General features: G+C 49.6%; 7 protein-coding genes across 7 annotated transcripts; 4 read left to right on the top strand and 3 right to left on the bottom strand.

Moving 5' to 3' along the window:
- Positions 1 to 387: 387 nt before the first annotated feature.
- BDV27DRAFT_143736 (glycoside hydrolase family 16 protein) lies at positions 388 to 1,834 on the top strand (the record flags this gene model as incomplete). The annotated part of the gene is made up of 3 exons (XM_032070150.1): positions 388 to 475; positions 548 to 828; positions 911 to 1,834. 3 exons carry the CDS (start codon positions 388 to 390, stop codon positions 1,832 to 1,834), a joined length of 1,293 nt encoding a protein of 430 aa, XP_031929414.1.
- Positions 1,835 to 2,086: 252 nt separating this feature from the next.
- On the bottom strand, positions 2,087 to 3,918 carry BDV27DRAFT_125511 (uncharacterized protein). The gene has a single exon (XM_032066346.1). The coding sequence runs from the start codon at positions 3,720 to 3,722 to the stop codon at positions 2,358 to 2,360; it is 1,365 nt and encodes a 454-aa protein (XP_031929413.1). The 5' UTR covers positions 3,723 to 3,918; the 3' UTR covers positions 2,087 to 2,357.
- Positions 3,919 to 3,969: 51 nt separating this feature from the next.
- On the top strand, positions 3,970 to 5,758 carry BDV27DRAFT_125509 (threonine--tRNA ligase MST1). The gene has a single exon (XM_032066345.1). The coding sequence runs from the start codon at positions 4,046 to 4,048 to the stop codon at positions 5,624 to 5,626; it is 1,581 nt and encodes a 526-aa protein (XP_031929412.1). The 5' UTR covers positions 3,970 to 4,045; the 3' UTR covers positions 5,627 to 5,758.
- Positions 5,759 to 6,248: 490 nt separating this feature from the next.
- Positions 6,249 to 9,000, top strand: BDV27DRAFT_143733 (putative C6 transcription factor; the record flags this gene model as incomplete). The annotated part of the gene is made up of 7 exons (XM_032070149.1): positions 6,249 to 6,350; positions 6,465 to 6,535; positions 6,653 to 7,064; positions 7,133 to 7,214; positions 7,265 to 8,051; positions 8,110 to 8,420; positions 8,474 to 9,000. 7 exons carry the CDS (start codon positions 6,249 to 6,251, stop codon positions 8,998 to 9,000), a joined length of 2,292 nt encoding a protein of 763 aa, XP_031929411.1.
- Positions 9,001 to 9,239: 239 nt separating this feature from the next.
- BDV27DRAFT_125506 (putative MFS quinate transporter) lies at positions 9,240 to 11,346 on the bottom strand. The gene is made up of 4 exons (XM_032066344.1): positions 11,068 to 11,346; positions 10,640 to 10,993; positions 10,514 to 10,582; positions 9,240 to 10,436 (listed from the first exon to the last, which is right to left on the bottom strand). The coding sequence occupies exons 1-4, from the start codon at positions 11,147 to 11,149 to the stop codon at positions 9,367 to 9,369; spliced, it is 1,575 nt and encodes a 524-aa protein (XP_031929410.1). The 5' UTR covers positions 11,150 to 11,346; the 3' UTR covers positions 9,240 to 9,366.
- A 644-nt stretch (positions 11,347 to 11,990) lies between these two features.
- BDV27DRAFT_125505 (putative TIM barrel metal-dependent hydrolase) lies at positions 11,991 to 13,392 on the top strand. The gene is made up of 2 exons (XM_032066343.1): positions 11,991 to 12,241; positions 12,389 to 13,392. The coding sequence occupies exon 2, from the start codon at positions 12,533 to 12,535 to the stop codon at positions 13,364 to 13,366; it is 834 nt and encodes a 277-aa protein (XP_031929409.1). The 5' UTR covers positions 11,991 to 12,241; positions 12,389 to 12,532; the 3' UTR covers positions 13,367 to 13,392.
- Positions 13,393 to 15,014: 1,622 nt separating this feature from the next.
- Positions 15,015 to 18,090, bottom strand: agdC (putative alpha-glucosidase). The gene is made up of 7 exons (XM_032077995.1): positions 17,826 to 18,090; positions 17,161 to 17,768; positions 16,839 to 17,082; positions 16,712 to 16,783; positions 16,194 to 16,658; positions 16,033 to 16,141; positions 15,015 to 15,985 (listed from the first exon to the last, which is right to left on the bottom strand). The coding sequence occupies exons 1-7, from the start codon at positions 18,034 to 18,036 to the stop codon at positions 15,061 to 15,063; spliced, it is 2,634 nt and encodes an 877-aa protein (XP_031929408.1). The 5' UTR covers positions 18,037 to 18,090; the 3' UTR covers positions 15,015 to 15,060.
- Between the last annotated feature and the right edge of the window lie 148 nt (positions 18,091 to 18,238).

The following is an 18,238-nucleotide window of genomic DNA, read 5'->3' as shown; positions in this document are numbered from 1 at the left end:
ATGACGCTTCATCCTGTGGCTCCCTCGGCCGAACTATTGCTCAGGGCGGATGGCGCTATTCCACTCTTTGTCTCCTGAGGGGGGATTTTGGAAACTTAGTAAACCCTTACTTGGCGGTAGCTTCGCAGCTATAACTATAGTCCTCCCCTCCTCGTTCCTTAGCAACGAGGTCGTCATCTTACCGTCTTTATTACCTGCAAGACGGGTCATTCTTTAGCATAGATCGTCGCGCCTGTGGGCCTGTTTTTCGTCAGAACCACTGTCATTGTCCCGACTTATTTAGACCCTCGCCCCGTCTCGACTACTCTCTTTGAGAAATTTGATTGCGCCTCGCATTCGTTTCTGGCAGAGCTGCGTTCGCTGGTCGCATTGACCTGTTCAGGCATCATGTATTTCAACTACGCTGCAGCTACACTAGCTGCATTGCTTCCACTATGCTCAGCCCAGACCTACTCGCAGTGCAACCCTCTTCAGAGTATGCTTTTAGCCCCATCTGCCTTTCGTAGCAAACCTTTCCATAGTTCTCTGAGCTGACATGTAAAACCAGAATCTGGTTGCAAGCCCAACCCGGGTATGGGTTCCAACTTCAACTCCGACTTCACTACCGGAGATGGAGCTCTCGGCGGCTGGACAACTACCGCCGGAAAGGTCACAACTAGTGGCCAGGGCGCTGAGTTCATTCTGGCTAAGAAGGGCGATGCGCCCACCATTGACACCAGCGATTACTTCCTATTTGGTAAGGTCGAGGTTGTCATGAAGGCTGCGCCGGGAACCGGTATTGTTAGCAGCATTGTCCTAGAGTCTGACGCCCTCGATGAGATCGACTGGGTAGGTTGCTTCCTCCCCAACATGGTGTTGGGGTATGCGTCCACCAAAAGGAATTCTCAACTGACCTCGATGCGATTCACAGGAAGCCGTCGGTGGCGACACCTATCATATTCAGACCAATTACTTCGGCAAGGGCGACACTTCGTCCTATGACCGTGCAACTTTAGTGAACATGGCTCCTCCACAGGCTGACTACCATACGTACACCATCGACTGGAACAAGGACAAGACCACCTGGTCCGTTGACGGTAATGTTGTGCGTACTCTCAACTACAACGACGCCAAGGGTGGTTCTCGCTACCCCCAGACCCCTATGCGCCTGAGACTGGGCATTTGGGCCGGTGGTGACCCCAGCAATGCTCCAGGTACCATCCAATGGGCTGGTGGCAAGACTGACTACACCCAAGCCCCCTTCAACATGTATGTCAAGTCGGTTAACATTGTGAACTATACCCCCTCCGACTCCTACACCTACTCCGACACCAGTGGCTCCTGGCAGAGTGTCAAGACTTCAGGCTCGGGCTCGTCCCCGGAGCCTCGCAGCACCTCCAGCACCACGAACACCTCATCCACCTCTGAACTCGCGTCCTCGTCTGAGCCCGCGACCGAGTCTAGCACCACCAGTAAAACCTCTCCTACTGGTTTCATTACCAGCACTACCAGCAGTACTACCGGCAGCACCACTGACTCCACCGAGTCCACCACTGGTACTACCACCAGCTCTTCCTCCTCGGAAACCGGCTCTGGATCCACCACTGCCGAGTCCAGCTCGAGCACCGGTTCCTCCGGCGCCGGTGCGTCCACGACTGAGTCTTCTGCTCCCGGGTCTTCTTCCGGCGCTGGATCTTCCACTGGCGGGGGATCTGCCTCTGGCTCGGCTTCTAGCTCGGCCGCTGGTGCCACTTCCACCGTTCCTCTCTCCAACTCCGCCACAACACCTTATGGTGGATCTTTCATGGGCCTCATGACGGTCATGGGCTTGATGACTGCCATGTTGCAGTTGTGATTGGATCTGGCTTTGTTTTTGTTTTTGTTTTCGTTTTACTGACCTAATGACCCCATGGCGGATTTTGTAATGGATGAGATTTTATGACGCTTTTGGGAGACCACGCTCCTTTTTATGACCTGCTGATTCATGTATCGTTAATTGTAGCCTTAGGTACATACACAACACACGCTAGGAAGAAGAATCTTTTGATACTGGCTTATATTTAAGCTCGGGCGGATTCAAGCAATATCATTTCAAATTCATAAACAAGCTGTGTCATGCAAGTAACTGTATCCGCCGCTTTTACGTTTACTATCTGTTTTTCTTTTGAAGGTAAAATATCACATTAACATAGGATCGTATAGCGTTATCTCCAACCACCAAATCACTAACATCAAATAACAAGTAATATAACCAAACAAACAACAAGCAACCAAATGATGACTCGTATCCAGAATCGTTTTCGAACTCCTAAGCTCCCACCTTATCGGGTATCGTTTCTTCATTCAGACACATCACATGAACATAACAGCACGGCACGTCAATATGCCCTCTTCTTTTGTAAGGTTTGCAACCCTGAGGACAATCGTCGCACGGCATCAACAACGGGACGATGCTGCCCCGCGGCGTCTTGGAAGAGCTCGGATATTGACAAATCCGGACGGATTAGGTCCTCTCGGTCTATTATTGAACGGAAAAATGAAGGTAATTTGTCAACGAATGCCCGAAGTCCACGGCCAGGAGCCTCCACAGCGGAGTCCGTCGTACCTGAAGATGCCGATGACAGTTTCATTTCGCGAACCAAGATGTTGCCAATAGATTCCAGGTGGTCATCTAGTGTGGCGAGATCGTTGGACAAAGAGTCAGCCTTGCTCTGCATGCGGGCAGTCAGCTGATCAAGATACTGTTCGCGCCACGACATTTGCGTCGATAGCCGGGCGCCCTGAGCGGCAGCTTGCGAGTCACCTGCCGTTGGCCCGCTGGTCGCGATTAAATTGTCGACCGCAGAACGGATATCAACTTTGAGGGAATCGAATTTCTTGGTGGCGGCTCTGGTGGCTTCCCAGCAGCCGCTAAATTCAAGGTCGAGCTCGTGTTTCATGCCCGGGTACACCTTCTTTAGTTCCGTCTCGATGTCGCGGAGTTTCGATTCGCTTTGTTTCAGTGTGCCTGATAGCGGGGTCATTGCGTGCAGAGTCGTATTGAATAGGGATTCTAGCCGCGTCTGTGAGGATACGACGGTGTCGTAGCGGGATGCACCGTGACGGTTGGGTTGAGGCTGGGGATACGGTGGAATACAACTGGCCGGATATAGAGTGGAAATAGCTTCTATCGCGCAAAGAGTCTGATACTGCTGGACTACTTCGGGAATGATGAGCAAATGCGAAATGGCCACGACGAGCAGTACGTTTATTATGGTTCGAATCAATGTTTGCACCGTTTTAGACCTTGACGCCGACTTTGAACGAGCGAGCTTCTCATCTACCTGTCTAGAATTTGACCTTTGATCAGAAGAGTCACCGTCCCTGGACACATCCAGGTCATGTTTCTCTGTTCGCGGTGTGTTTCCACGCGCTGTTTTATGTCTGCGCCTAAGAGAATGGGTGGTTTCTGATTTGGATCGCACAGCTGGCGCAACCCAGGAACCCTCTGCGATGGGCGTCTCATATATTGAAGGCATTATGAGCTCGGGTCCTGACATGGAGGAGGCCGACGTAGTCATCGAGTCAGACCCATTGTTACACTCATGTTGGCTGGCCTCTTTGTTTAAGTGACGACTTTGACTTGGGCTTTCATGAGGCTGACTCTCATTCTGTCGCTCTTCCTTGTCGGGGGAAGATGATGCGACTACCCAAGACTCGCCCAGGATCGAACTATCCTGAGGACGAGGGGCACCCGTAGACATAGATGAAATAGATGAAGGATGATTCTCAGTTGCTATATAGCCGAAGTACTCACACTACTGAATCGCACCCCTGGGAAGTGTAAAAGCTGTCAGGATAAGTAAACAAAGGGACAATAACTTTAGGATGAGCAGGAAGGACTGGAAAGACCCTTGCTTTTCGACGATAAGGTTTGTGTATATTGATTGTTGACGAACGATAAGAAGAGAAGTGGGGATGAATCACGAGTGCTTTATTAAAGATCGGGCCGATCGGCAATCGCGTCGTGTTTCACGGGCAAGCTTCGAAAAATTCCTTGTACGATGATATCAACCCCCCAGCAACCATGCGCCGATTAAATCCTCTGTTACGGCAGACCTTGCTCCTGCGAAAATCATGTCCTAGGACACGTTACACTCTCCGACAGCCGCGCTTGCAATGGCTGTCTACAACCTCCACTCGACCCTGTTCATGCTCCGACCCGCAGCCTGAACAGCCGCCTTCTCAGTCCTCATCTACATCCGCCGACTATCGCGCACTAGGAACTGCACAAGACCTGTTCACCACCTCTATCTACAGTCCCGGATCGCCCCTTTTCCTCCCCAATGGCACTCATGTCATCAACAAACTTGTTTCCTTCCTCCGTACACAATACCTCCAATACGGTTTCCGCGAAGTCCTAACCCCGACCATCTACAAACGCTCTCTATGGGAGGTATCGGGACACTGGCAAAACTATAAAGATGACATGTACGAAGTACGAGGCCGAGGAGCCATGGGAGATACTGAAGGAGAGACCGGAGAGGACGAATCATACGGACTGAAACCGATGAATTGTCCCGGTCATTGCTTGTTATTCAAATCGCAAAACCACTCATATCGAGAACTACCCATCCGCTACGCCGATTTCAGCCCACTACATCGGAACGAGGTTTCGGGTTCTTTAAGCGGACTCACCCGGGTTCGACGCTTCCACCAGGACGACGGACATATTTTCTGCCGGCCGCAACAAATTAAGAGCGAGATCGCTTCTGCGCTTGGATTCGTAGATATGGTTATGACTACTTTCGGGCTGGGGCCATATCGACTGGTGCTTTCTACGCGACCGGAGAAGGACTTCATTGGTAGTCTGGAATTGTGGGACAGCGCGGAATCACAGCTTCGCGAAGCTCTTGATAACAGCGGAAGAGAATGGGCAATCAATGAGGGTGACGGTGCATTTTATGGCCCGAAGATCGATATTCAGCTCCAGGATCAAGCCGGAAAATATCACCAGCTCTCGACTATTCAGCTGGACATGAATCTACCACAGCGTTTCGGGTTGGAGTATCAGGTGGCTGAGGGAGAGGAGGACTACAATCCAGCAACCCCTGGAAGGGCAACGCCCGTGCTGGTTCATCGAGCGAACTTTGGCTCTGTAGAGCGGTTCCTTGCGCTACTCATTGAGCAATACGCCGGTCGCTGGCCATTTTGGCTGTCTCCGCGACAGGGAATCGTCCTGACGGTCAACCAGGATGAAAATGTTCTACAACAGGCGCATGAGGCTGCGGCTAAGATATCGGGATTCCGTGCGCTTGAGCCTGGTCAGAATGGCAACAATGCTCCACAGCCTCTCTCCTTTGTCGACTCGACATTTTTGATTGACGTGGACGATAGCCCTCAGACGTTAGGAAAGAAGATCCAGAGGGCCAAACAGATGAAGTACAACTTTATCTTCATCGTTGGACCTAAGGATGTTGCTGAATCGCGCGTCACAGCGGATATTACTGGTCAACTGCAGAGCAAACCGGACGGAAATGCGCAGAAACTGCAGGACATGCTGGTTGGCCGGCTTGGAGAGAAGGCGGTTCAGAACCCCCGGGCAGTGCCATTAAAGGTTGACGAGGTGCACGATCTCCTGGTGCAGTTGGAGAAGAGATTTGTATAATAAGTATGAAGCGTATGGAAAGAGCTTCCATCATGTACAATATGATTTCGTATTAAATTTGGGAAGCCAGAGAGACGGCCCAGGTTAGAGATTCCATGATTGACGTTAACACCCGAAGCGGTTAGATTCCTAAGCTTTAAGGCCCGGAAACTCCACCGTGATCACCTTGTTCATGGTGTCATCTGACCTTAAGCTTAAGATTATTCTTAGGAAGAATGGAAGTCACTTGAAAAGTCGCCACAAACCAGACCCTCATTTGTGTCTCTGATTCGTCAACCATCGTCAAACCTGCCCTGGAGACACCGTCATTACCTTCTTTTTCTGGTATCATCGCCATGGACCTTTTTTTTTTTTAGGTGAAAAGTAATCCAGAGAAGCTTTTTTTCCTAACCACGCCAGCCCCACGACTAGACTCTTTCTCGCCCGAAAATCCTCCTGTTGGAGAAAATTGCCCCCTTTGGTCGTGTCTCTCATTCGCCTTCCCAACACCCCCACTCTTTGCTCCCCTCGCTCCCCCTCTCTTCTCCTCTCGCGTGAGCCTTCAATTTCACCTCATGGCGGCTGTTGTGTATCCTAATCGGTCTCCCACCGTCAACTTGGATCCTGCCCCTTTCGCAATTCCATGGTGGTCGAACCTAGCTCCTCTGGCACGGCCGACGTGCCGGCTAAGGCCAGTCTGCCGCGGAAGAGCGCCTTCTCGTGTGAGGCGTGCCGCAAGCGAAAGGTGGGTTCCCCCCCTCTCCCCTGCTTTATCTTCGGATGATTTCCGAGATCACAAGCGATCAAAGATCTCCTTCATGTACCTTGCTTATTGGCACGCTGACATACTCTTCCCCAGGTGAAATGTAATGGTGCTAGTCCCTCATGTTCACGATGTGCGGCGCGTGGAGAAACCTGCGTTTATAGCTTGTGAGTGAGAGTTTCCTTCCATTTCTTCCCTCTATCTCTTTTGTTGTGACATTCCCACACGGCTTCAACATCCTCTACATGTGATAGGTCCCTACTTTATTAACTCAATATTTTTAGAGCTCCAACTTTATCGTATACCAAACAGCTAGAGGCTCGTGTCGCTCAGTTAGAAGATGCACTGTCAAAGCTACGGAGCCAGCAGCAGTCGGCTGCAGAGGTGCGGAAGGCGAGCACCCCATCATCTACCGGCGATGGTAGAGGCAGCATGAGCCCAAGTCTTCGGACTCGCATCAAGGAAGAAGACGAAAGCAGTAGCGCCGATCTCGCTAGGGATTTCGAAGGTCTGAAGGTCGAGCACGATGGTCGAATATCTTTCCACGGCCCGACTAGTTTGTTTCAGCTTCCTAGCGGTGCTCTCAATGAGGCAGCGTCGACATCCCGACTTGCCGTCCAGCACGAGGCGCGAAAGGAAAGGCTGATCAACAATGCGTGGCGGGAAAGGGCGTTTGAACAGATGGCCACTATGCCAGTAGGTCTAACCATGGAATCTCTCTTGCTAAAAGAATAGTATCCTTATCCTACTGTTTTGTATTTCAGGAACCGTTCCAATATCTCCTCGACTCGCACTGGTGTTGGATCCAGCCGCTCTTCAACTTCGTCTATCGACCAGCATTTACTCGTTCGTAACCTTGTCGCTGCTGGTGGAGGATGAGAACTAACCACGAGCAGGCGATATGAAGATAAACGGTCCATACTATTCAGATGCTCTTCTCAATGCGATTCTCTCCCATTCGGTCCGGTGGTGCAAGTCTGAACCAAGAATCGGCCATATCCTCGATTCGTTTGATGGCGGCGCACAGTTCTCCCACCGCGCCGTCTCTGGTCTATATGATTCGCTCAAAGTTGGTAATCTCGGTATCCCGACTATCCAGACATTGCTCCTGCTCAGTGCGCAAGAGTGTGGCAGAGGAAACCGGTCACAGGCTTGGTTATACAGCGGCATGGCTTTTCGAATGCTGGAAGATCTAGGAATATCCATCGACAGTCGCAAGTATTCGGACTCCGCCCACTTGAGCGACGAAGATATCGAGATCCGGAACCGTCTCTTCTGGAGCTGTTACTTCTGGGATAAAATGGTTTCCCTATACTTTGGCCGATCGCCTACGATGCAGCACTCGCGAGTTAGTCCGCCACGGACAGTATTGGACGACACTTCGGAGATCGAAATCTGGACACCGCATGGAGTTGTCTTCCCGGACGGTGCTCATTATCCTCCGACTCAGGCCCATTCTACGTCCTGTTTTATGAAAATGTGCGGATTAGCGGAGGTGCTCAATCAGATCTTAATTCACATCTATGACCCAATAAGGCAAGTGTCAGAGACAGAGTTCTACAATTGTGTGATCGAGCAAGCTAGGAATCTAGCTGAATGGTGGGATGAACTGCCCGATTATCTGAAATTGGTGCCAACAAGCCTTCCTCCGTACTCTCCGCCGAGCCACATTGTCATCTTAAAGTACGCGACCCCCACTTCCTACTATATTGTCCACGCACTTACCATTCCCTCACTGCAGTTCGTTATATCATACTATCAACATCCTTCTCCATCGTCCGATCCTCTGCTCAAAGACAAATAGAGAGTCATACGATAAGAGCCATTTGGTCCAGTGCATGACATCTGCAACAGCGATCTTGTCTCTATTTGATCTATATCGTCGCACATTCGGCGATGCCCATGTTGTCCTCTCACTTTCCTACAGCGTGTACACCGCTGCGTCGATATTCCTGCTCGAAATACAAGCTTTAAAATACGCTGCCCCAGGAACGCTAGACAAACTCAAATTCTGCATTTTTGCTCTAGAGAGAGTGAAGGTCTCAAACCCAGGTATGTTTATTCATTCATTTAATATAGGGCCATCATAATAACATTGATACTAGTGATCTCGACCGCACTCAGTCTCGTTTACCAAGAGCTTCAAAAATTACAGATCGATATCCACATTGTGCTGCCAACGCCACAACCGGAACAACCTCCACCTCGCTCACAACCCCCGTCTCGTCATAGTCACTCCCCTTCCCAACCCCAAGGTCTACCACTGCAACAACAGCAGCAGCAGCAATTTCACACCCCTTCGACTTTCAGTGATACCTCCCGTCACGTCTCCCCGTCTCATCAATCATCCCCCGATGCCTCATCTATGGCTGCCTCCGCTGCCCCATCAGGCGTGAATACCTCATTCCTTCCGGGATATTCCTTCCAACAGCCCGTTGCAGATTTCGAGCTTTCACAGACAGGCGTTCCTCAAATGGCCGGGGCGCATCTTCTGGGTGGAATGCCCAACGCAATAATGACTCTAGAAAACCCTGGCTCGTATGAGATCACGCCGGAGGTCTTTGAAGCATTCTCGTATGCGGAGCCTATCACGACTAATATGACACCAGCATTTGAGACTCGGTTAGGGTAGTTTGTGTCAACGTTGCAACAAGCAAGGCTTGAGCATTTTACAGCTAGAGAAGCTATAGGCGAATGGAGCAATCCTGGGTTGTTTATATCTCTGAACAATTATGTTAATCTTTTCGTGTCTTTGTGGGGAGGAGACAAAACAAGACTTTTGGTGGTATAGCTGTAATCTCTAACTTCTAATCAATACAAATACATAGAAGCGGGTATAAGACAACAAGAAAGTACAAAGTGTATAAGCTCTATATGAACATGCAGGAAAGTCTCAACAGAGACAAGGAAAGGGTATGTATGCAAAAGAAATATTAAATCTCGTATATATAGAGACCGAGAATAGATTAGAAGGGGCAGGGTATGCAAGAAGAAGATATTACAAGGACGTATTCTTGTACTCTGCCTGCTTAGCACCAGTACTAGAAGAGACGCTAGGAGCCGTCTCAATGGAGTCATCAGACTTGGGCCGGGCACGCCAACGCAGGTACCACGGGGTATCGAAAAGATCACCCATGCGCTCGATCGGCACACCCTTAGTCTCAGGCATCCAGATACCCAAGATAACTAAGCCAAGAGTACAAATGATAGCCCAGAAGAGATAGGCGCCCCACACATTCAACGAGGCGAACATATTAGGCGTGACGCGGACGACGGCAAACTGGAAGAACCAGTGCAGCGACATGCTGATCGCATAACTCACGTTCCGGATACGGGTGGGGAAGATCTCCGTTCCGTAAAGGTAAGGGATGGTACAGAGGCCGATGGACCAGCCGACGGCGTAAACGAAGACGGAGGCGATGGCGGCGTCGGACGCAGATTTGTTGTCGGAAGAGCCGGGTTGCAGACCCATATAGACGCCCATGTAAATGTGGGCCGCTAGCTGGAGACTGAGACCCGCCAAGGCGCAACGGCGGCGGCCGAACAAGTCAATTAGCCCCCAGGTGAAGGCCATCGTGAAGACCAGCTTAACGATGCCGTAGGCGCCGGAGCTGATCAGCGAGGTCGAGTTGCCTGTTACACCGGCGTACTGGAAGATCGTCGAGATGTAGTAGGTGATGCCGTTGCCACCGGTCCATTGGGCGATTGTGTGCATCGCGATGAGGAGCCAGAAGCGCTGGCGGTAGTTGGGGTTGGTTTGCGTTTCTTTGAAGGCTGTCCAGGGGGTGACGGATGCGAGATCGCTGGCTTTGGCGCGTACTTGGGAGTCAATTAGGGCGAATTCGGCTTCGAGTTCGGGGTCGTTAATGTCTTTGCCGCGGAGGCGGGCGAGTACCGCGCGGCCTTCGTCATGTTTTTGTTTGGAGACTAGGTAGCGGGGTGTTTCTGGTACAATGTAGGAGGCTATCACGGCGAGTCCGACTGGGATTAGGGGGATGGCTTGTACCAGTCGGTACTGTGTCCGGGTTGGGGCCATGTGTTGGTTGGCGCCGTAATTAATAAAGAAGCCTATTTTCCAAGATTGCCGAGATTAGCTTCCGCAATCCAAGCTTTGTTGGATCTATTGATAGGATATTAAGACTTACCCATAGCCAAAACGGCCAGTAAGATGACCATGTAACAGCTAACCACAAGTCCTCTAGTTCTTGTGGGGGCTAATAAGCATTAGCAATGTAGCTCCGGGGTGTCTCAGCTTAAGATGCACCACGTACCAATCTCAGACAAATATAGCGGTGTCGTCACGGTCAGAGCTCCGGCTCCCAGACCGCTCCAGATTCTCGCGAACAGCAAGAGGCCATAGATGCCCGAAGAGAAGACCTGGATGAACAGGCCCGATGCCCATACCAAGCAAGCCAAGCGCCATGAGTTTAATCTACCGAATCGGTCGTTCAGGTCCAGGGCAAAGAGTGCGCCGAAGGCAGCACCCAAGACATTGAAAGAAGTAATATTAGCACTGCGGTTGGCAAGCCCCGTCTTATCGTGGGTCCAATTGGATGAGATGAGGTTGTAGTCTTCTTTGAACGAATCCAATTTCACACTAGCGCTGAAGCCACCCTCGTCATAACCTGCAAGAAGCACGCCCGGTCAGAATTACAATGAACATATATATTATATGGATCAGGATCATGGTATAACTCACCTTTGGGGATACTGCCACAAGCAATAATGAAGATAACGAGAGCATAATAGGGGTGGGTCTTCCACCGGGACCAGTCTACCATGATGGCGATTGGACGGCGAGAGGATTAAGGGGACGCAATGGAATGTGATTTGTTCGATTATCCCGAGATCGAAAAAATCCGGGGAAATCAGACGATGACAACAGCTAAGCGATCCTTCGATATAGTATTATTACTACCATCGGTATAAGGGGGGGGCAGTATAAACGAGGGACGGGTACTCTCCGAACTGGAGACGGGAAGAGGACCTTTTCGGCGCGATGGGGGCAAACGGACGGCGAAGAGTTTTAAAAGAGGGCTTCCAGGTCACGCCCCTTCCGCCTCGGTCAACTTCCGCTCTGTCGCCATGCATCTTCTCCTCCTTCAATCTAAAGTTTTACTCCTCACTTGTGTAATGACATGAAGATCTTCTCAGATTCATTGAATCGTGCTGTTCTAGGCTACGCCGTGCAGAAAAAAGGCAGAAAAATTACTGCATCTAGTCATCTGTCACTCGGGGAATGCGGCATTAGGAGCTTTAAGAAGAACGTGTGGACTCTCTTCCAACTTGGCACGGTTCAGGGCGTGGTCGTTGTCGGCTGTCTCCGCTCATATTAATCCACTCTCCCTTCGCCTAGTACGTGGAAGGACTGAGGAGAGAGACCCTCACGGCTGCTGGGGATCTTTACACCGTATACAGAGTACGCCATCGATAGAAGGGATGATTGTTTTTCCTACAGTAACCAGCAGTGACACCTGAGATATCACCCTACCATTGGTTCACTCATTCGTATAACTTCCGGTTAGATCGGATTATCCGAAGCCCCCGGGAAAGAGTATATCTGATAGTATCCGCAGTCTGCTGAACTCCCTCACGGACAACCTCCGTTGTCAGCATGCCTTACTTAAGGCTTCAAGGAGAGTAGATAGCCACCTCCCCTGTGGGTCACTGACTGATTCGTCCCTTTTTAAATTTTTTTTTAACCCTCTCTTCCTGCCTTGCGTCCGGTAAAGCAAACGGGAAGTTGGCGAGACTAAATCCGCTGCTGTAAACCTGTTATTATAACTTGGCGGGCGTGGAACTAAATATGATATTCCTACGGACTTGTCTATCAACGAGGGCAGTCGGGAGAAAACCCCCAACTATCTTAGTGAGTTGAGTCCTGACTATTCACCGTTTTGGGTCACTATATACAATCGGTGATACTCTTATCCTTGTCATTGTTGCACGACCCTTCTTCGTCCTCTCGCCTTTGAATAATACCCGGCCGTTCTCTGTTCAACATGCTTACGTCTGTCCAGCCTCGACCCGACGTCCTTGGTTCTCGTGCCTCCTTGTCCACCTTCCAAAAGGGGGAGCTGTTCGCTTTCGGTAGAGATGAACAGAAACCTGTGCATGTTCTTCCGTTAAGGAAGAGGCTTCCTGCCAAAGCATGGGATACACATATGCATGTCGTTGAGCCTCATCGCTTTCCGGTTGATGCAAGTGCAGTATATCAACCCTCGACACATACTATCGAGGAGGCTCTAGCGTTTGAGTCCTCACTAGGAATCGAGAATATCGTCCTTGTTCAGCCATCAATATACGGACATGACAATTCCTGTCTTCTGGAAGCGCTCAGGCGTATCGGTCCCTCTCGCGGGCGAGGGGTGGTGGTGATTGATCCGATGAACACAGATATCCAAACATTATCCAAATGGCATTCACTAGGCGTGCGTGGAGTACGTGTGAATTTGAGATCAGTAGGGAAAGTGATGGACCAGGATGAACTAGCACAAACGCTGTTACAACATGCGGAGATTGTCCGTCCGCTCGGCTGGGCTATTCAAGTCTACGTCCCCCTCGAAATGATCCCACTGCTCGAGCCTATTGTCCCACAGCTTGGTGTCAAACTCTGCATCGACCACTTTGGTGGCCCAGACCTACTATCGACGAACTGGAAAGATGGAGTCTCGTTCGACCCCTATTCACTGCCCGGGTTTTCATCCCTAGTTTCCCTTCTCCGAGCGGGAGACACATATGTGAAAATCTCTGCACCATATCGGCTCAGCAAGGACCATGAAATGCGAGACATTGAGATGATGGCCCGAGAACTTCTCCGAGAAGCCCCAAACCGCGTACTTTTCGCGACGGATTGGCCGCATACACGATTCTGGGGGACCGATATCGCCCCGTTCACAGAACTGTGTCTACGGATATGCGGGAACGATTCCGTGTTGACCGAGCGGGTGTTTCGTCGGAATGCCGAAGAGTTGTTGGACGCACAAACTATGGACTGATTGAGGGTACCTGGCTTGGAGGCAAATTACAGGGTTAACGAGTTACGACTATTTACCAACCATTAGACTAATCTTTTACGCTACAATATTATGAATATGGACAAATTTCACAATTCACAATGTAAATGACGTTGAGTACTACGTCTCGGACAGGTTCCGTCGGCTGAAGGAGTGTGGAGACGGACGACGATTCACGCTAAATTTGCATGGACAGGGTTTTACTCCGAGGGCATCACTGCATACTGTATAGATTTGCACTCAGTGCCACTCACTTTATCCGATAATACTTGGCCATCCTCTCGCTAGTTCTGGCTCACTGAATATACCCGAGCATACCCCTAGCATGGCAAATACGGGAGAACGAATATCCTCAATACGATCGTATATCTTACCATGTAGTGTCCTTCTGCTGTCTGACATTCACTTACCACAATCTCTTTTACTATTCTCCGCGTGGTCCAGGATACGTGAAATGATTGGTTGAAGACACGGGCTGGGATATAGTCGCTCGTTTGTTGAAGATTCCAGCAATACCTGAAAGACCGCGCAAACCCATTTTGGCATGAGTACGTGGTAGTGATCAGACAAGTATTGGAACACTATGTGCAATGTTTGTTGAAACACTTATTCACAGAGGAAAATCAGAAAAGGTTACAGTTGACTCAATATATATAGTATAGTATATCAGGGCGATATCATAGCATGAACAGAAATTGTTTGAGAACACTTACCTCGTTAGATCCTGAAAGATCTAAAGATGATTTAGCTGTTTATGTTTGTTCGTTCTTTCTCCTCTCATAAAAGAAAAAATTAAGATCTGCAGTGATGTCGTATACTATGTATGACATTTGCAATTACCCTTCGTAAAGTACATCCACGTAGAAGATCTCGGAGGGTCATGTTCCGTCTCCTGGTCTTTATCAACACCAAAGCCCTAATCAGGTGTTCAGCCGACCTGTGACGTTGAGATAGCACAAAGCAATAAGTGGTGCTAATTAAAAACATACTTCGTAGTACATCTAGTCTCTTAATTTTTTCAACAGCTCAACCCTGTCCTAGCCTGAAACAACCAGACTCCACAGGCAACAATGAATCCAACGATCCCACCCTAACCAACCCCCCAAAAGCCCTTGTATCAAGCCTCATCAGCTACATCGACAACACTCACCACCAGAATACCACAACTAAAGGAATAGTCCACTTAATCCACGGCTTCATCTATGACCCTCCTTGTTTGTGGATGTGGCTTTGGGGCTTGTGGGGAGGTATTCTTAGAAAGAGAGCTTGGTGTGTTTTGCTTATATCTGGTGATTTCCTTTCTTTTCTTCTTTCTGTTTAATGAGGGAAGTGTAAGTACTTGGTGTGGCTTTTAATTGACCATTGTCCGGGGATGACGAGGGCGAGTATATGGCAGATTAGTATGTATTAGTTTTTCTGCTGCTTTCTGGGTCGTTTAGATTGTTGGAAAACAGTGGGCGCTTTTGGGTAGACTTGACCTTGAAGAGAGTATGAATGCCCCTTCCAGAGGTACTCATCGCTATAGTCCTCTATGCTACAAATTTACTCCAATTCTATGTTTTGGAATTTAACCCGTGATTGAAGAAGGTTCCTACGAAGTTCATGATTGTAGAAATCTGTTCTTTGCGTAGGACAACCCAGTTACCATCTCGATACATTGCAAATGCGATCATTACTTATTCCAACTTAATCTCCATTGGCTTCAAAAGCTCCAGGTTTGTCAGAATCGTCTTCTTGGCACTATCCTCACGGCGAGACCGTGATCCACCCTTGCCTTGTCCCAGAAGAGTGACCGATTCTAACAAACTGGCGTGACGCTCAAACTTTCCATCGATATGAAGCACACCCCTGCGATACTCGAATTCGACTTCTAGAGTGGCCTTTTGCTCCAAGGAGTCACCGTCATCCAAGTACAGGCTGCCAGACGCAGTGCCATCCAGTCCCGGTGCGATGATGAGTTGGAAGCTCTTCTCGCGAAGCTCAGTCGTGGTCATGGCACTTGAAGACCGGATGGGAATAATGCTGCCTCCACGGATGTGCAGGGGAATGTGGGTGATATCGATATGGCTGAGTGTGATATTTGCGCCATGACCACGAACGGGTGTGCCTGTGTACCAGTCGTAGAAAATATCATCGGGGAAGTATGCATCGACCGAAGTAAGGCCCTTGTCGGGGACTGGGCTGACAAGAAGGGCGTCACCGTAGAAGAACTGCAAGTCGATAGAGAAGGTATTCTCATCCTCGGGGTACAAGTAAAATATCGGCTGCAAGAATGGCTCGCCAGTCTGCGACTGCTTGTGGAACGAGGTGTAGATGTAATCGAGAAGCCGGTACCGGATGTCGATAGCCTTGCGCGCGGATTCCGCTACTGTGGGCCAGACGTAGAACTCCTGTCCAATGTTACCGATCTCATTATGGTTGCGGTAGAAAGTAAAGAATGCCCCCAAGGAGGCCCAGCGAGCGCAAAGCTCCTCGGTTGTGTTACCAGCGAACCCACAAACGTCAGCTCCAACCATAGGGACCTGGAACATTGATGCAAAAGCAAGCCCCTGGGCGATGCTAATCCGGTAGTGTTCCCACTTGCTAAAATTATCACCGAGCCTGTTGTATGTTAGCTACAGTTCTCATCCTGGATGTACCCAACGTACCAGTGTCCAACGTCTCGTCCTGCGCCCGCGTAAGTGCTGCGGGTAATAACCAGAGGCCTCACATCGGGGCGACGATGCTGCATAGCTTCACGAGAACTGGAGCTCATCACTAAGATGGATTAGCCTAAAGTACAGGCCCTCGGGGTCTCATATATACTCACTCGTTCCATATAAGTTGTGTGTATCATATTCTACGTATCCTTCTCCGGCATGAACGATACCAGTGTTGATGGTTTTGTTGCTAAGGGACCCGGCCGCGTTCCGGATTTTGTATGGTGGACTAAGTAAATCGCGGCCCTCAAGTCCGAGCTTTGCCTTGAAGATTCTCTTCTGAGAACGGCTGGCAGAGGAAGGCTGGAAGTCGGCAGGAAAGCCAGGCAATGGACGAGGGCTGCTTGACCGGACAGGTGGTGGTGCAGGTGGAAGATTGTTCTCATAGGAATATTTTTCTGGATCAGTACAGGGGTCTGGGCAGAAGTTTGAGGCCTCATTCATGTCGATCCATAGGCCATCAATGTCGACACCGGTCTCTGCGTTGAAGAAGGTACTAAATTCAGAGTTCCAGTAGTCCTGAATGTCAGGGTGAAACCAATCTGGATAAGCAGTCACACCAGGCCACACGGCACCTGATCCTGTCTCAATATGTTTTCATTTATCCTGGGTGGTCGTGATTTCATACCTTTGTACAAACTTCCATTCTGAGTCTTTAGGAAGACACCCTGCTCGAGTCCCCTGTTGAAGGCCCCGTTGTCTGGAAAGAAATAATCAATCAATTGTTTTCTTAAAAGAGGATAATAGCTACTTACCGCTCACGCTAACAGCAGGATCAACCATAACAATGTAATGCTGATCGTGATCATGAAGATAACCGACCAACTCACGCATCTTCGCCAGGGGGAAGCGGTCTGGGTCAAGAGAGAAAACTCTCCTTCGGTCCATGTAGTCGATGTCTGTCCACATAGTCTCCAGGGGGATGCCTGCCTTGCTATAGTTATAGACTACCTCCGCAACCTGATAGACGTCACGGTAGCCGTACCGGCATTGATGCAACTATTAACCATAGGTTAGTCAATGCACTAGAGTCTTGAGAAAATCATAGAATAAGTGTGTGGATAGGGTATCGCATACCCCAAAAGTCCAGTAACTCTGCATAGCAGGAAGGCCGACAATCTTAGAGTACTCTATACTGGCTTCTTTTGGATTCGAGCCAGTAAAGAAGTAAAAGTCAAAAATTCCTCCTAGGGCGTTATACTCAAGGTATTGCTTGCCGTCTGCCGTCTTATCGATGAAGACGTCCATCCCGTTAGAGTTCAGCAAGAAGACACCGTGAGTTCCGGATTCACCGCGATGGTCGTAGTACACAGGATGAGTGCCGTACAAATTGCTATTTTCGGGAGTACCATAGGCGTCACGATTCCAGAAGGTACGTGTGTAGTTGGTCGTAGACAGGCGTAAGGAGTCGGTATGCTCTCCAAGACCATACAAATGAGGGTTCTCTGGGAGCCAGGTGCGAAGCTTCAGATATTGCGACTGAAATATAAGATTTTCTGCAGAGCTGTCGAACAATACTTTATCGTCTCTTTTAACGGTAAACGAGAAGGGCTCTTCCTCAAACTCAAACTTAAGTGCGGAGTCTTTGCTAGAGCCATCGCCACTGTCTACACGAGGGACCACCTTTTCAGGCACCTGGTACACACACTCTTCGGCATCATATATCTTGACATGAAGACGCTCATCTAATCTGATGCTTAGCAATGGAGTTTTTCGAAAAAGAAAAGGGCGGTTGTTCCTACCAGTCTGGTACTCTACCAGAAGCTTGAGGTTCTGCAGGTCTGTACCATAGGTATTGCAGGGTTTTCCTGCGAGGGTTAAGTCGGCCGTCAAAGACCGATCATTTTCCTGGACATTGGATGCCTTGTATCCAGGGCACTGCTGGGTGTCCGCTCGTGACCCAATCACGGCAGCCCCGGCCAAGGAGGCACAAAGTAGGAGAGAACCCAACATCGGGTTCAGGGTGAGGTTGATGTTGAAGGTTGAGTGGGTGCAGCAAGAATCCAGGGTCCAGAGCGAGCGGAGAGTGACTATTTATAATGACAAGACATGGCAGTTGACTTTATGGGAAATGCATGGATGGGTTACATTTCCACGTTAGCCCAATACGGATATAAGTGGCGCACTATTGTATGACTGCTCACATCAACTGCAT

This window comes from Aspergillus caelatus (genome assembly GCF_009193585.1).
Source record: "Aspergillus caelatus strain CBS 763.97 unplaced genomic scaffold BDV27scaffold_53, whole genome shotgun sequence".
Lineage (NCBI taxonomy): Eukaryota > Fungi > Ascomycota > Eurotiomycetes > Eurotiales > Aspergillaceae > Aspergillus > Aspergillus caelatus.
Note: the sequence above shows the minus strand (reverse complement) of the source record. Positions and strands in the feature narration are given on the sequence as shown.

Bases quoted from the DNA above. Each gene is read 5' to 3' on its own strand.
- BDV27DRAFT_125511 (XM_032066346.1), bottom strand. From the start codon at position 3,722: ATGTCTACGGGTGCCCCTCGTCCTCAGGATAGTTCGATCCTGGGCGAG.
- BDV27DRAFT_125509 (XM_032066345.1), top strand. From the start codon at position 4,046: ATGCGCCGATTAAATCCTCTGTTACGGCAGACCTTGCTCCTGCGAAAA.
- BDV27DRAFT_125506 (XM_032066344.1), bottom strand. From the start codon at position 11,149: ATGGTAGACTGGTCCCGGTGGAAGACCCACCCCTATTATGCTCTCGTT. The intron at 10,994-11,067 runs GTGAGTTATACC...TGCTTCTTGCAG, and splicing joins TTGTGGCAGTATCCCCAAAG to GTTATGACGAGGGTGGCTTC. The intron at 10,437-10,513 runs GTAAGTCTTAAT...CTTGGAAAATAG, and splicing joins ACTGGCCGTTTTGGCTATGG to GCTTCTTTATTAATTACGGC.
- BDV27DRAFT_125505 (XM_032066343.1), top strand. From the start codon at position 12,533: ATGCATGTCGTTGAGCCTCATCGCTTTCCGGTTGATGCAAGTGCAGTA.
- agdC (XM_032077995.1), bottom strand. From the start codon at position 18,036: ATGTTGGGTTCTCTCCTACTTTGTGCCTCCTTGGCCGGGGCTGCCGTG. The intron at 16,784-16,838 runs GTAAGTAGCTAT...ATTTCTTTCCAG, and splicing joins TCCTGCTGTTAGCGTGAGCG to ACAACGGGGCCTTCAACAGG. The intron at 15,986-16,032 runs GTACGTTGGGTA...AACATACAACAG, and splicing joins GGACGAGACGTTGGACACTG to GCTCGGTGATAATTTTAGCA.